We start from the raw sequence: 17,303 nt of genomic DNA on the forward strand, positions 1-17,303 counted from the left end.
GGAAATAAATAAACTTTTTTTATTCATTCATTTGTTCAGTAAAAACAATTGGCAACTTGGACTACATGGGCCTAGTTACCTAAACTGGAGATCAGTGTCTCATATGGGAGTAATATGAGAAGGAATTTGCATGCGTATAATTAGGATTTATAAATATAGGTTAAATGCTTTGGTGTTGCATTAGGATTAATTTAGGATTTAAAAGATTTATTTCCAAACTGTACTGACAAAGCAATCATTACTGGCATAACAAAGCTCTTCTACTGGAAGCCTGGAAATAAAGACACCATTTTATTGATCAAATTATTTGCTTCATTTGTTCCAAACTAATTAATAGCATATGTCTTAAACGTTTCACAAATAGTTCTATTTGTAAACCTGTTTTATTTTACACTTCAAGAGTTCTCCAATGGTGGTAAAAGCTTGGAAATGACAGTTGGTGACATTAGCAGATAAATAATTTCATATGACATCCCTCTGCCCACAATTTTAATGCAGGAATTAACTTGGTATTTTAAATGGTTTAATACCATGGGTTAACCGTTTAAATAGCAAACAGATAAATATTGCATGAGTCCGTTAGCATTCATCTGTTAATGTAGGCAACATTAACCATATCAGGATTTGTGCAGGGAGAGGAGAAGAAATAAATCTAATTACTTTTGAATTTTGCTGATAAAATATATTTCATTTACATTTTAGATAGATTTCTACCAGAATTATTATTTTGGGGTACAATACATGAGTAATTTGCAATATGGCAAGTGTAGCATGTTTGGGGATAAACAGGTAACTTTGGTTCCCAAGGTTTTCTACCAATGGAAGTTTGTCTCCATGCCTGGATCTGTTGCAGACCAACTGATAGAAATTGAATCCATAATGAGTCAACAACTCCTTTAACATGGGGCCTCGATTTTGCTCTCAGTGGCAGACGGACACCTTTTACTGTTTACCTTGCATGCAGTTGCTCATAGATATTTTGTGGTCTTGTCAGCGCAGATTTCTACAAATTTTAGGAATACAGGAGCAGGAATAGGCCATTCAGCCCCTCGAGCCTGTTCCGCCATTCAATTAGATCACAGCTGATTATCTACCTGATCGCCACTTTCCCACGCTATCCCCATATCCCTTGATGTCATTAGTATCCAGATATCCATTGATTTCTGTCTCAAATATGCTCAATGATTGAGCTTCCACAGCCTTCTGAGATAGAGAATTCCAAAGATTCACCACCTTCTGAGTGAACAAATTCCTCCTAATCTCATTTTAATTGAATAATTAAATGACTTACCCCTTACCCTGAGACTATGTCCCCTAGTTCTAGACTCACCAGCCAGGGGAAACATCCTATCTGTCATTGCCTGTAAGACTTTTGTAAGTTTCAATGAGATCATCTCTCACTCTTTGAAACTCTAGAGAATACAGGCCCAGTTCCCTCAATCTCTCCTCATAAAACAATCCCACCATCCCAGGGATTCACATCTGATTTACATGGCACCCTCTAAAGGGGATCAATGGTAGCTGTGAGCAGTAAAGTAGCAGCGAGGCTCTTCAACCAATGAGAATAAAGAAGGCTGCATTTGTGACATTGCAACTGCAGAGGGCATACTTCCCACCTATGCGCAGTTGCGGTGCCTGTATTAATATAGCCCACATACCTTAACATACCACAAATTACATACTATGCTTAATCTCCATTAATGTCTTTCCCCATCCCCATTATATTTACAATGTTTAATCCTCATTAATCTATATTCCACTATACCAACACTCATTAATATACTTTCCACTTTATTATATTTTACTCTTAATCCTCAAACCTATAATCAACAATACTCATTTCATGTTATTTTTCCTTCTCAATTTCCTGTCATAAAAATTACTTATGCTGGCTGGTAAGAAAGCCGTATTCCGCTATTCAATGGAATTTTCTGTACTGTAATTGATCAACCTCTAATAATTGATCAAATCTGGCATCAGATTACTGTTTGATCATCTCAAGATTTACTTTCTGCCTAGGACTGATTAAAAACACCAAGTTAAACTTGAGCTTCCCTCGGCACTAATATCATATACCTAACTGATGGGGAAAACTGCGCGTGTGCAGCTGGATGCAATGCAAGGTTAGTGCCTTCAAAGAAGCCTTCAAGTTGGCAACAGGAGATACAGTGATTGAAGAGTTCTCATTGAGACATGCAGACTGCAAACCAGGAAGTAAGAAAAGGAAAATTTACATCATCATATAGGAAGCAAAATAAAAAAATGGGACATACAGGTAGGATTAAGGGAGAAAAATAAGAGAAAGCAGAAAAACTACCAAAATTAATATTTATTTTAAAATCTGCAACATTAATTTTCTTCAGAGGGAATGAAACTCCACACCTGTAAAATTATTTTTTCAGGGCCAGAGGGTTGTTCAACAGTAATTATCACTTATTATTCCATTAAAAACGAATTTATTCCAGAATGCACCAGCCCTAACTTTTCCAGCCTTCTTTTGCACAAGACTAGTGGGCAATTATCCTAAATTCGCAGTATTACAGTGATTTCAGTGCTGAGTCTATCAGCTCGGACTGCAAAGGTTCACCCTGTGGAGGAGCAGAGTATTTCTGACAACAAGATCTGGATTTCTGCTGTCAGCCTTGCTGTTAATATTATAGTAAAATCCAGGCCAGTGCATCATGTGACTACCAGGATAATAGAAGAAAAACTAGATGGGTCATGGTCATTATTCATCTAACAATTTCTATTTCCTATTTGGGAATGGGAAAGGTCAAAAGCCATAGGAAATGTTATACTTTTAGGTTAGTTTGTGAATTTTTAAGATCATTTCTACTAAAGGCAGTGATGAATCATCAATGATTCAGCCCTATCAACTTAATGTAGCTTCTGATTTCAAGATTGACAAAGGTAAATTATTCCTCCTCATTCTTCTCAACCAGTCTGCAACCTTTGACATGGTTAATCGCACCATCCTCCTCCAACGCCTCTCCACTGTCATCCAGCTGGGTGGGACTGCTCTCACTTGGCTCCATTCATATCTACAGAAAATGCTGGAAACACTCACCAGGTCTGGCAGCATCTGTGGAGAAAGAAACGGAGTTAACATTTCAGGTCTGTGAGGTTCTGATGTAAGATCACAATCCTGCAATGTTAACTCCATTTCTCTATCCACAGACGCTGCCAGACCTGCTGAGTGTTTCCAGCATTTTCTGTTTTCAATTCAGATTTCCAGCATCTGCGTTATTTTGTTTTTTCTCCATTCTTATCTATCTAATCGTAGCCAGAGTATCACTTGCAATGGTTTATCTTCCTGCTCCTGCACCGTTACCTCTGGTGTCTCCCAGTGATTTATCCTAGGCCCCCTCCTGTTTATCATCGACATGCTGCCCCATGACGACATCATCCAAAAGTGTCAGATTTTACATGTGCGCTGACGGCACCCAGCTCTACCTCATCATCATGTCTCTCGACTCTTCCATTGTTGCTAATTTGTCAGACTACTTATCTGACATCCTGTACTGGATGAGCAGAAATTTCCTCCAGTTAATTATTGGGAAGATTGAAGCCATTGTTTTCCATCACCGCTCTAAATTCCGTTCTCTAGCTACCAACTCCATTCCTCTCCCTGGAAACTGGCTGAGATTAAACACCTTGGTGTCACATTTGACCCCAAGATGAGCTTCTGACCACATACCCTCACCATCGCTAAGACCACCATTCACCTATTACCCTTGTGCTCGCTGACCTACATTAGCTCCTGGTCAAGCAATGCCTTGATTTTAAAATTCTCATCCTTATTTTCAAATCTCTCCATGGCCTTGCCCCTCCCTATATCTATAATCTCTTCCAGCCCCACAACCCTCAGAGATATCTGCACTCATCTAATTCTGACCCCCAATTTTAATCACTCCCCCTTTGGTGGCCATGTCTTCAGTTGCCTAGGCCCCTGGCTCTGGAATTCCCTCCCTACACATTTCTGCCTCTTTACCTCACTTTCCTCTTTTATGATGCTCCTTAAAACTCCTTATCTGGCTCGTTGTCATATTATTTTGCTCCTGTGAAGTGCCTTCGGATGTGTTATTACTTTAAAGGTGCTATATAAATATAAGTTGTTGTTGCTGTCATTGTCGACTTTCTGTCTCCATTTTCATTGACATTAAAGTTTACTAAAAGATTATATTATTAAAGTAAGGGAAAATGTTTTTTACTCCAACTTTCCCTCTTGGATAACTGCATAGTGGCATTATGAAGAAAGTACAACCATAGCCTAAGTGCTAGCTACTTCCTCAGCTGTGCCCTATTGGGTAAAATGAATATATTGGCTTGTTCATCAGCAATCTCTGCAACAAACTAACCATTCTCAAGAATATGAGACTAAAACACAGGAAAAAGGTGGTCTATAGAAGTGAGGAGCAGACAACAAGCCAAAAAGTAGCTTGCTCGTTTGCGTCCACTTAACCCAGGTTTACTTGTCGGCACAAAGCTGTATTTTAAAAAAAGAACCAACTAACTTGAATGAGACACAGCACTGTACAACTGAAGAGGGCGACTACAAAATGGCCGTTGATTGTACTGGATAATCAGCAGAAGCAGGAACTCTCCTTCGTACCTGCCCCCATGCACGAGTTTAATCAGTGTACTGTCTTTCATGCCATCATATTTCCTGTATCATGCAACTCCAAGAACTGGTCAATTTTAATCTCTGAGGTTTTTTTTAATACAAAATATGCATTTTTTAACATTTATTTGCCAACAGCTATAACTTATATACACTAGACAACTTACACTCTCCATTCCATAGCTATGTTTCTCCATAGCATCGAAACTTTAAGATGGCTATTTCAAGCAGTCAGCAAAGTACAACATAAAACAAGATGCAGGCTATTCCTCCCACCATAAACGAATATCTGGGTCCCTGAAGACAGATTTCTACTGAAATAAGCCAATTATAGTTTATGGAAGTGTAGAACTGCTTACTGGTAACAGATTTCAGTTTTTGTTCATAGATGTACAGCTAATTAAATACCTAAACAGCTGAGTGCAAATGATAGATATATAATTTAGTAATGATCCACTGAAACAATACTTACTTGCAAGAGACTGCTTCATGACAACTGGCATTCAGAAGACATGTTGGTGGAAAGATAATAGACAACAAGACAAAGCCACTGAGTTTCACAAAGTTACACAACACAAAAAATCAATATAAACAGCATGCCAGTTCTCTTTTCAGCAACTTTAAATGATGATAATGTCTGAATAAACTTTCCTTGCCATCAAAATGCAATAACTATTCCACTTGCTTGAGGTGAGGTTTGTGGTGCTGGGACTTGTCACAGTTCTGAAATTGTCTCCTCACTCATGAATTGGGATTCATATTTCAAGCAAATGCCTCTTCAGCGACAAATGAGAATCCCTTAAATTCATCTTGATTGATCATACGGACCAGGGTCTCATCAATCGGTGTCAGTACAGGCTTCTCCGTGGTGAAGTCTCGATCAAAGTTATTTACATCCCTGCTTGTTTTCTGACAGAAAAGAAAAATGAGATACAGTATAAGTGGACTGATCCTATTTGTCATGCATATCTATCTTTAACCAAAAAAACCATTCGACTTTAAATGCCACCCTCCACAGGCTCTGTGTCCAACCGCCTGTTTTAGTTCCAGATCTCCAAGTTAGTTCTGCAGCATAGAAACGACCCATTTCATTACGTTGTCACAGTAGATCTTAGCCTAAATATTTTGAAATATAAATGTTATTTTAACATGAGATTAACTCATTTATTTTAAACTGGTTAATACCAGTGTTAAATAACACCAATCAGAAAACCAAAAGTGAGACTCCATTGAATCAAAAAAATAAAGAAATCATAAGTAATGAAAGTCACATCCTGTCATATTCAGTAAAACTCATGATCGTAATGGGTTACATCTTGGAATGTCCAAAATATCATACTATTGTCAGTTCATCGATGTTCAACATACACAAAGTACTTAACCCGTGTGTATTTTCTAAACATTACATCCTTGATAACCTGCACCTTATGACAGATATTCTAATTCTATCCTTTCTAGATCCCATGTCAAATGTCCATTTGACTATTACACATTTGCAGAGTTATTTGTTATGCATTATAATGATGTCATACCAGCCATTTCTTGTAAATGGAAACAAGAAAAGGTACCGCAAATTGACTAAACAAAATAAAGGCATGAGAATTCATCACAGAACAATACTGCACACGTCATTTCTTTGGAACCTTCGTTTCATGCCACTCATACAGTAACTGGCCCAACACTAATTCAGCTTTATAAATGTCTGAGTGAACTGCAGACATTTATTCTTCCATAGATAATGTAACTTGTATAAATGAACAATAAATCTACAGATCCTTTGAATTAAGAAGCATCCAACCCTCTTATACTTGGATTGACTGTGAATAATAAGCTTTACACATAAAATCATGGTGTGAGAATAGCCCTCAGCTTTAGGCTTATCTGTTCATTCCCTCTGGGCATTAGCAATGCTGTATTTATCTTATAGTATTACTATGGATGGAAACCCTAACTTCAATGTGAATGCTGTGAAATAAATGGGATGGTTCTGTTGATAGAGGAAGGTAGCAAAAAGTATCACCTCCAGGGAGAGCTTATTCCCTCCACTGCTAGCAGCAGCAGAGCAGGAGTAGCAATGTAAATGGTTTCTCCTGGTGATGTGCACGACAGCCGACCGCAGAGACTCAATCTTTCACGGCTGGCGGCTTGAGTAAATGCGGTTATTGGCTGTACAAACTTTCCCTGGTCTGCAACTTTGAAATAACTGTGCACCGCAATATAAACTAGACAGATTCCACATCCCCGGCAGCCAAGTTAAACAGAACTGCTTCTATCTGAAGTGGGTCAGTAAAATATAACTGTAAAATGAGTGTCTGAGGCAAAATGAGCAGAAATGGATAGACTACCATTCTTGGCAAACAATATTGGTGGATCTGCTTCTACATTTTAGCCCTGTAGTCAATATTTTAGAAACTGCAATTTTTCTGAATATAAGTGCTTTGGAGTTTTAAGAAATCGTACAAATGTCTTCATGCAGACAAAACTGCAGGTAAATAAGGTAGAATAGGATATATGTCATTTTAAATACACTCCAGAAAGGTTTATAATGTTGCCTCAACAGTGAAAATGTACACAGTAAATGCTTTTAAATCTTGCTGCCAAAACATAACAGAAATACATTTTATGCTCACTTAAGTGCAAAGTACACCCTGTCAGAAGCAGGAAGCAGTAGCACAGATGAATCATACAGAGATATATTGTGGTAGAACAGAGTGATCTTGCCCACGGTCACCCACAACCAATCTTTCAGTATTTAAAGGCAGTAAGGGAGACAACATAAACTCTTTTTGATCTCAGTAACAGAACTTACAATCCTGGGTTTGAAAGGCGGCTTGACTTTTCGTTGTTCAAGCAAGTCCCATTCAATTCCTTGAAAGAAGGGATGGCTCAGAATGGCCTGCTCCCCACCTTGTGCTGAGACACATCCCAGGCGTTTGTTCGGATTTTTTACCATAAACTGGTGGGAAAAAGAGAGAACCAAATTATTACTCTTCAATTTAAAGACTGGAAGAATTAGAGCTTGGGAACTAGTTAAACATCTCAACCTCCTTCACTTCCCTGCCAACATTTTCTCCTCTTCTTTTCTGAAGGCAGCAACTTATAGCAGGAGCAAATGATTAACTGTCAGCTGCTCTCCAGTATCCCAACTAAATAACTGATCAGAGTTTCTTTTAATATCTTGGCCTTGATCTACTTTTGTTCAATCTATTCTTAGGATCTTTCTTAGATTTAAAAGAAAGAAAGGCTCAAGGCAGTTTGGTATGTTACTGCACTTGTAGTGTGATGCTCAGATCTGCAGATCAAAAAGGCCCCAGTCGTTATGCTTGCTCTGTGCAGTGTTATGACCTGGTGAGAAAGGTGTCTAGGGTTCCCTTTCAGCCTTCACCTGGTCTTACCGTAACAGGGTTTAATTTTAAACACACCGTGTTTTTAGCTCCCCCTTGGTGAATCCTTGTTCACCAATTTCCAATTATAAGGCAAAGAAACCAGCACAAACAGACTTTCTTAGGTTTAAAGAAGAAAAGTTGAAATTTATTAAACTTAAACTCTAATTCGGTTAACGCCTACGGATGCACGACGCACCCACGCTAGCATATTACTGCTACCTGGTGCTCAGGGTCCATTGTGGGTTGAATGTGGCAGGGAATGGTACTTTGTCCTTCCAATCACCATCTGTTAATATGCTGGGGCCTTTTTGCATACGTGATACACACATGCAAATAGAAACAGAAAAGAGCAGAAGAAAAATAAAGTGGAAAACTTGAGGCAATATCTGAGGAGTTTTTGTTACGGTTCTTTGAGCTCACTGTAGAGTCCTTGATTGTAGGTAGATTTTGCTTTTCGTTGGGGCCCAGTATTCTTCTTAAACCTTGTTTGCTGTCAGAGACTTTTCTCTCTTGGGATTCAGAGGCATGTGAGAAAGAGATGGGAGCAGACAGGAGAGATCTTCTCAATCCAGGAGCAAACAGTCTTTCTCTGAGCACAATTCAGAAAAACAGAAAGTTGCCAAGCAGGTTAGTCATGTGACTAACTGGTCTGACCAATCTTGGATTACAGCAGTCTCTGGAATGCCCCTCTTACACACAATACCTGGTGATCAGGGTCCATTGTGGGTTGAATGTGTCAGGGAATGGTCCTTTGTCCTTCCAATCACCATCTGTTAATATGCAGGATAGGCCGATGACAGCCTTCCCAAAAAGAGGAAAGGCCAATTAGGAGCCTCTTCCCACTCTTGCTGGGATCTTACAGGTGGCAGGAAGGGGCCTCTGCCGCACGGGGAGGACGCCTTGTAAAACGAGGTACCTCCCTGCAGGGGTCCCTCCTCCATGGGCATTGTGGTCCACAGAGGGCCACCACTGGGAACCACTTTAGCCCCCGGGACCCCCCTTCCCCTGGATCGAACAACCACACCCCCACACCCCCTTGCCGGAGCCTTCCAGACTGGCTCCGGTGACCCTGCCTCATCCACCTCTGATCTGGGGTTTCACTGCTGAGTCTGGGTCCAGGGCCTCTGCAGTACCAGCGGTGACCACGACTCCCAGTGGCGCTGTCGATACAGCAGAGCTACCAGCCCTCTAATTGGCCAGCAGCTCTTGGAGGCAGGATCCCCATCCTTGCCTCCTAAAATTTTGTATCAAAAAGACTGAAGGATTACGCCAGGGAGGGAGGGGGGCACGAAAAGGTAGAGGCGGGGTTTCCATCACGCTTTCTGCCCAGCGCCAGCAGCCCCGCTTTCAGCACAAAATCCAGCCCAATGAGTACAGTGGGGTATTATGCACAACAGAGTGATAGCCACAGAACCGTACTTTAGTATGAGCCACTACATCAAGGCTGAGGCGTCTTTGAAGGTAGTAATGCTTCTGACAATGAATGCACATGCCCATCAGCAGCAGCACTGAATGCTGGAAATCACCATTTCCTGAGAGTGTAGACTGGCTGGGACCTCAGGCCTCCAATTCGCTTTCTACAAGGACCTTCCCTAATATTAAAATATTATTCTGGTCTTTTGCCAGAAGTCTAAAGTCCTAACAGACAGTTGAAATCAACTGCACATGCCAGCATTGGACTACTCTTAATTTTGCCTCGCAATGGCGGATTTCAGGGCACATGGCAGCCAACACATAAAAAGGGTTTAAAATTAATGCTACAGAGGTGTGCTGTTCTAGAACACTATGTTATTATTTTTGACTCATCCAAATCCACATTATATTCCAACTTTTAAAATCAAATGTTGATGTCAAGTGCTTTCATCAAGTCAACTGGTTAACTGTATTGAAGGAAGATAATGTAACCATTGTTAAAGAAACACTGTAAAATTATAAAAGGAGTGGCCCAGAGGTGAGCTGTCAGCAGCAGCACTGGAACTTAACTTAAACCAGACGTACCGAACAGATATTAATCATAGTTGGCACCATGATGCCCTTCAGGTCTCCAAGTCATTAATCATTCTCCCCTTTGTTTTTGTGAGGCAAGTGGATATTTGGTAATAGAAAAAGAGGATTGTAACAAGTAGTTCTGTCTTGAAGCAATGGGCATACTATCTATACTGCTACATGTGGACATTGAGCTCTGATTAACATCCTATACTTTGAAAGTTGCCTGAAGGACCTAATCTGCAGACTTGTCAAGCCAGTAAATTGTTCTACTGGCAACAATCACACCTACATGAAGCAGGGTGCTGCTCTGGCCTGTTTGTCCAAGACAGTTGGTTATCCTTGATATTTGTTTACAAAACCAGTTATAGATTTCCTTGTTTTCTGACAAAGTGACAGTTTTACCACTCTAATGCATGAAGATTGATTAACAACTGATAAGAGGCTCCCTTGAAAACAAGTATCAATGACCAGGTGTGTCATGTTACAATATTCCTAAAGATTTTTTTTTGTTTTAGAGAAATACAGCACTGAAACAGGCCCTTTGGCCCACCGAGTCTGTGCTGACCATCAACCACCCATTTATACTAATCCTACATTAACCCCATGTCCCCTACCACACCCCACAATTCTCCCACCACCTACCTACACTAGGAGCAATTTACAATGGCCAATTTACCTATCAACCTGCAAGTCTTTGGCTGTCGGAGGAAACTGGAGCACTCAGCGGAAACCCACGCGGTCACAGGGAGAACTTGCAAACTCCACACAGGCAGTACCCAGAACCAAACCCGGGTTGCTGGAGCTATGAGGCTGCGGTGCTAACCACTGCGCCACTGTGCCGCATCAATTATTACAGTTAACGTCATAGCATACAAGGCTACAGGCCAAATGCTGGAAAATGGAATTAGAATAGATAAGTGCTTGATGGCCGGCACAGACACGATGGGCCGAAGGGCCTGTTTCTGTGCCGTATAACTCTATGACTCTAGGGAGATAGATTATTAGAACTGATTGTTGAACCACTACCATATACAGATTACAATGGATAGAACAGACCATTTAAAACTTAAGAAAGATTTTTTAAAAAGGAGCTCAGGAGCAATGAAAGTGTGACAGTTTTACCACTCTAATGCATGAAGATTGAGCAATGAAATTGCTCCTCAATAAATTGGGTCTCTGTAGGTCACCAGCTTTAGATTTGTGAATGTTGTTGATGGTGAGATACCTGAACACCTGTAGTTGATACCACTCCTCTAATATAAATACATGCTGGCTAGCAACAAGTTAAAACTGCAGCATGACAGTTTCCATAACCAAGACCAACTACAAGTCTTCTTGATGGCTAAAGATTATGTACAGAGCAGAAAGAGCAGTTGGAACAGGGTGAGGAGCATCCTAAATATTGAATCTACAGGAATCATTAAGAAAATGAAATACACAAAGAACAGGAGGTTGCAGAGCAGAAGGTGATTAGATTTTACACACATCTGCAAAGTTTGTATTGTTTCTACAATTGAAACTCTATTATTTTTTCTCCTCCAGTTTCTCACAAACACAAACTTCTAATGTGGTTGCTGGATATGAATAATGCTGGAAAGCTGGTGGATTAACTTGCTGACACTCATTTGGGTGAGGCCTGTAGATTTGAATATGGCAAGAGTTTTTTAAAAATGATGTTAAGAGTAGAAATTATCAATAATAACACCAACCTCCTTTCCAGAAGGCCTTGAGTAAGACTGCTGGGCCATCAGCTGCCATGGCCCAGCTTGAGTTTAATCAGATATCTAGGTGTTGTGTTCCAGGAAAGTGAAGGGCAGTCTCAGGCTGCCACTGGCATTCCTCTATGACCTGGATAGCTCTGCTGACATAGCTGAAGGAATCTGTGTCAAGATGGAACAAGCTTGCATGAGAAAGCAAGAATCATCGGGCAAAATTTTCCCAAGCCAGTGGAGGCAGGTTCCAGTGACATTGGGTCAAGATCCCAAAGTGATCCCGCTCTATTCTGACTTTCCCTGGGGCAGCTTCGAAAGTGAGTGGGGAACCCCTTTGGATCTGTCTGGTAAGTCATTAAGTAATTGTTGAAGTTGTTAAGAAGCCAATTATGTTAGCCCAGAATTCTGGATTTCCCAGCTATTGAATTGGTTTCCCAACTTATCAGCAACTCACCAGGGTCAAAGCGGGAACAGCTTCTTCAGTAAAACTTACAGGCTGGGAAGGCTTTGATCAGTTACACTGAAGATCTCCAGCCATAGCCAGGTGAGAGACTGCTGTTCAAAGTACTTCTTCTCTCAGAGTGTGCTCTCATTGCTTGACAGGTGAATGCCAACTTTCTTGGAAGGCACTTCACCTGTCTAGCAATTCACTCACCTTCAGCTGCACTTCACTGCTGCCAGCCTTCACCACAGCATGGGAGCAGCTTCACCTTCCATCTCTGTCTAAGGTCAAGAGAGGCCACATCACAGCCAACAGCTCCAGCTGTAGCAGGAGCAACACCAGCAGCAGTATCAGTTGCCTTCTCCCAAGGCAAAAGCTCCTTCACAGGGAGGATCAGCTTTCTGGACATATCTGAGCATCAGTGCCTCAGGAGGCTCAGGCTCTCAAGGCCGGTTACTGCTGACTTCTGCAGCCTCATGGAACAAGACCTCCTTCCCAGTGGAGCAGGTGGGCATGGATTGCCAATGTCTGACAAGGTGCAGTCTCTCACCTGGCTATGGCTGGAGATCTTCAGTGTAACTGTCACTGGAAGGCCACCCCAGTCTCTGCCTCTCACCGAGTTGTGTGCTCTCTTCTTCGGCAAGAAGAGAAACCAGAAGTATGAGTGCTTGTAAAGGATTGCATATAGAGGAGGGAAGCACAGCTTTTGTGGAGAGTGACTGTGAGGCATAGGTGCGATAGCGCAATAGGCTGAGGGTTAGTGAGAGTGTAGACTGTTCAGATGGGGATGTGAGGTGCCTGCAGTAAAAGGAATAAGTGCAGCTGCAAGGTGTGTTGTTGACATGAGGTGTGCTTTGCAGGAGAATACTAGGCAAGTCAGAGTGTGGGGCTTGGCACCTGAAAGCTGTCTCCAGGTTGCAGGGTCCACACTCCTGCTGCTGACTTCCTCGGTTTTCCATCCACGTCTGCTTGGTTGGAAAGGCTGTCACACAAAATGTGATAAGGCAAACCACTGGCACGCTGAAACAATGCTTCCATTGCCTGGAAATCTCTGTAGGAGCCCGCTTAGCTGAACAGGTATTAGGATTTGTGGTGCCCTCCTGCATGCTGCACAACCTCGCCATCATGAGAGAGGAGTATCTGAGGAGCAGGAGCCTAAGGAGGAGGAAAAAGAGGAAGAGAAAGGGAGGAGGCAACCGAGACAGCCCCTTTCTGCCCACGCCATCCATGAATAAGTCATCCAAGGGCAAACCATGTAAATTCCCTCTGTCCTGACCATCACAGTGCAAAAATAAAAGCCACCACTGAGTACACCTTTCTAACCAAATTTATAAGTGAAATAATGCCATATTGCATACAAAAGTCAACTATTAACCCTTGTGCCTTGGGCAGCGTAGTGGTTAGCACTGCAGTCTCACAGCTCCAGCGACCCGGGTTCAGTGCTGGGTACTGCCTGTGCAGAGATTGCAAGTTCTCCCTGTGACCGTGTGGGTTTCCACCAGGTGCTCCGGTTTCCTCCCACAGCCAAAGACTTGCAGGTTGATTGGTAAATTGGCCATTGTAAATTGCCTCTAGTGTAGGTAGATGGTGGGGATGTGGTAGGGAATATGGGATTAATGTAGGACTGGTATAAATGGGTGGTTGTTGGTCGGCACAGACTTGGTGGGCCGAAGGACCTGTTTCAGTGCTGTATCTCTAAATAAAAAAAAATTGTGCATTCCCTCAGTGTCTTCCTTCAATGTGCCTTTGCCTATTATAGTGCTCTACACAGTCCTAGGCCCAACCATCTTAAGCTGCATCATCGATGACCTTCCCTCTATTATAAGGTCAGAAGTAGGGATGTTCGCTGATGATTGCACAATGTTCAGCACCATGTGCGACTCCTCAGATACTGAAGCAGCCCGCGTCCAGATGCAGCAAGACCCAGACAACATCCGGGCTTGGGTTGCTAAGTAACATTTGTGCCAGTCAATGACAATCTCCAACAAGAGAGAATCTAACTATCTCCCCTTGATGTTCAACAGCATTACGATCGCTGAATCTCCCACTATCAACATCCTGGGGTTACCATTGACCAGAAACTGAACTGGACCAGCCACATAAACGCTGTGACTACAAGAACAGATCAGAGGCTGGGAATCCTGCGGCAAGTAACTCACTTCCTGACTCCCCACTGCCTGTTCTCCATCTGCAAGTCAGGAGTGTAATGGAATACTCTCCACTTGCCTGGATGGGTGCAGCTCCAACAACACTCAAGAAGCTCGACATCATCCAGGACAAAGCAGCCTGCTTTCTTGGCACCCCATCCATAAACATTCACTCCCTTTATCACCAAAGCACAGTGGCAGCAGTGTGTACCATCTACAAGATACACTACAGCAACTCACCAAGTCTCCTTCAACAGCACTTTCCAAACTCACAACCTCTTCCAGCTAGGAGGACAAGGGCAGCAGATGCATGGGAACACCACCACCTGCAAGTTCCCCTCCAAGCCACACACCATCCTGACTTGAAACTAAATCGCCATTCCTTCACTGTGGCTGGGTCAAAATTCTGGAACTTCACATCCCAAGGGCTGCAGCGGTTCAAGAAGGCAGCTCACCACCATCTTCTCAAGGGCAATTAGGGATGGGCAATAAATGTTGACCTTGACAGTGACACCCACATCCCATGAACGAATAATAAAAAATAACTGCTACCGCCAGTGTCATATAAAAGTTGTTGACCCGGATTTTGCAGTTGTAATGACAACAAAACAGTTCAGCATTCGCCGCCAATACAACTGTGAAACTGACAGCAACGTCTGGCATCCACACATGTGCAGTTAATCCAGAAGTTGCTGTCAGTGGTTCCCTGCTCCTCCACAGGGTGCACTGAAGTCCCCATGGATGGAAATCTTCTGAAATCACTTGAATGGATGTGAAATTCCACTTTTTACGCTATTAGTCACACTGTAAAAACACTAGAAAAAGTTATGGGTTGTTGAATGAGGTTTAACTGGATCTTTAATGGCAGATTAATGGCTGGATTTTACCAGCTCTCTGGGGACAGGCTGGGAGGTGGGGGAATGTAAAATAGCGAGGGGAGGCGGAGGGGGGAGGTGCTTGCCTGTTGTGTTCCTGCCATCATGCCAAAGGGGGTGGGGATGTTGGCAGAAGTTCCTCCTACCCAGAGGCCAATTGAGCCACTTAAGGGGTCAATTAAAAACCTCTTCCGGCTGCCGCTACATTTTACCAGCAGCAGCGGTGTGGGGGGAGTGGGGGGGGGGGTGGTGGGTGGGGGTGGTGTGTCCTCCACCACCTGGAGAGACTGCCAGGGAAATCCTGGCAGCCTCTCAGCATGCTTGGTGCAAGGGACCCTCCTATTCGGGTACTCTTTGGCCAATGGAGGCCGCCACCAGCAACAATGGTCACCACCACAGCAAACGGCGCCACCTGCCCTCACCAACTACGCTCCCCCCCAACCTTGTCAGGGCCTGCCTGACAGGCCCCAGTGCCCAACCACCACCCCCCCCCCCCACCCCCCGACTCCACTTAACTGGCTGTGAGGGTGCCATCCATCTGTCGCACCCGTTTCTGCCAGCTGCTCACATGATTTATATTTTATCTTTCTTCATGTATCAAATTAGCGATCCTATCCATTTGGCCTCAAATAGCAATTTATAGAGTGCGGCCAAATGAATGCGCAGAACCATATTTGCATAAATACTTGGCAAATATCAACGTTAGAATAGTGTGCATGTAAAGGCAATTCTCCTCCTGCTTATGGAGCAGTGTTAAGAGTTATTTGGTAAAATAAAATGGCTTTAAAGCTGCCTCATTGCATTGAAGGAGGAAATTCTGCCTGCAAAAAAATGGTGTGGCTGGGTGTCACTCTGCACCACAACACAAACTTCACACCTTACAGCAAATGGACAGGATGAGATGGTTAGATCATAGTGTTCATGCGCACATCACAAGTTTTTTTTTCATGGGAAGTGGGCGTCACTGGCAAGGCCAGCATTTTTTGCCCATCCCAAATTGCCCTTGACAACTGAGTGACTTGCTCGGCCATTTCAGAGGGCAGTTAAGAGTCAACCACATTGCTGTGGGTCTGAAGTCACATGTAGGCCAGACCAGGTAAGGAGAGAAGATTTCCTTCCCTAAAGGATATTAGTGAATCAGATGGGTTTTTACGACAAGCGATGATGGTACTATGGTACTATTACTGAGACTAGCTTTCAATTCCAGATTTTTATTAATTGAATTAAATTTAAATTCCATCAGCTGCCATGGTGGGATTTGAACCAACGTCTCCAGAACATTAGCCTGGACTTCTGGATTACTAGCTCAGTGACATTAACACTATGCCACTGCCTCAGTGTGACTGGATCTTAAAAATGGAGGGAACAGATTTTTGTATCACAGCAGAGATAGCTGGAAATTGCACTGTGATGTGACAACACAACTAGAAACAAGAAACCTTTATTTCTTTACAAGATTAAGCTATCCCTTCAACGTCCAGAGTGATGAACAAGGTTTGATGGATAAACAAAAAGCTGTTGGAAAGTTTTGTTTCACCTATTCCTGTGCAACTCTGTTGAATAAAAATGCTATGAAGAAGAATAAATGTGAAAAGTGGATGGTAATGCCCAGTGTAAAGTGATATGTACATTTAATTCCTCACTCAGGTGAGATATACACTTGCTGTAAGATGGCAATCAGTCAGTATGTATAATTAACTTGATTTTTTCGGAAGGCATTTAATAAAGTTCTGCTTTTGAGGCTTTTAAAGATGCTTAATAGCTCTCTAATGACTAGCAAAGGTAAAAGCACTGCCTGGAGCAGAAGGTCCTGGATTGAAATCCTGGTCTCTGCTTAATTAACTGTTCTTAGCTGTGACAACCATTGGAGTCCTACAAATGACCTAAGGAGTGGAAGAAATTGTCAGAATTCCCACTCTTCTTTGCTATCTAGCACCTTCTACTGAAACTTGGACATTGGGTGAAAATAGGATTAGGCCCAGCAGAGATATCCTCCAAGGATGCACAGCCTCAGCTTACCCATGAAGAATGAGGACTTGTGTGAGGTATTGGAGGGCTGTCTTCACCCAGGGAGATATACCGCAGTGGAGGAAAATAAAGTCTGAAGTACAAGGAATCAACAGCAAATTAA

At 42.6% G+C, this 17,303-nt stretch overlaps 1 protein-coding gene across 1 annotated transcript in view; it reads right to left on the reverse strand.

Moving 5' to 3' along the window:
* Positions 1–4,696: 4,696 nt before the first annotated feature.
* The window catches only part of prkcha (protein kinase C, eta, a), a 223,200-nt gene continuing 210,593 nt past the window's right edge, over positions 4,697–17,303 (reverse strand). Inside the window, exons 14-15 of the mRNA XM_068038782.1 lie at positions 7,431–7,577; positions 4,697–5,530 (exon numbers count right to left, since the gene is read on the reverse strand). Coding sequence (XP_067894883.1) covers positions 5,384–5,530; positions 7,431–7,577 — 294 coding nt within the window. The 3' untranslated portion in view covers positions 4,697–5,383. The remainder of the gene's footprint in view (positions 5,531–7,430; positions 7,578–17,303) is intronic.

Source organism: Heterodontus francisci, chromosome 9, assembly GCF_036365525.1.
Source record: "Heterodontus francisci isolate sHetFra1 chromosome 9, sHetFra1.hap1, whole genome shotgun sequence".
NCBI lineage: Eukaryota > Metazoa > Chordata > Chondrichthyes > Heterodontiformes > Heterodontidae > Heterodontus > Heterodontus francisci.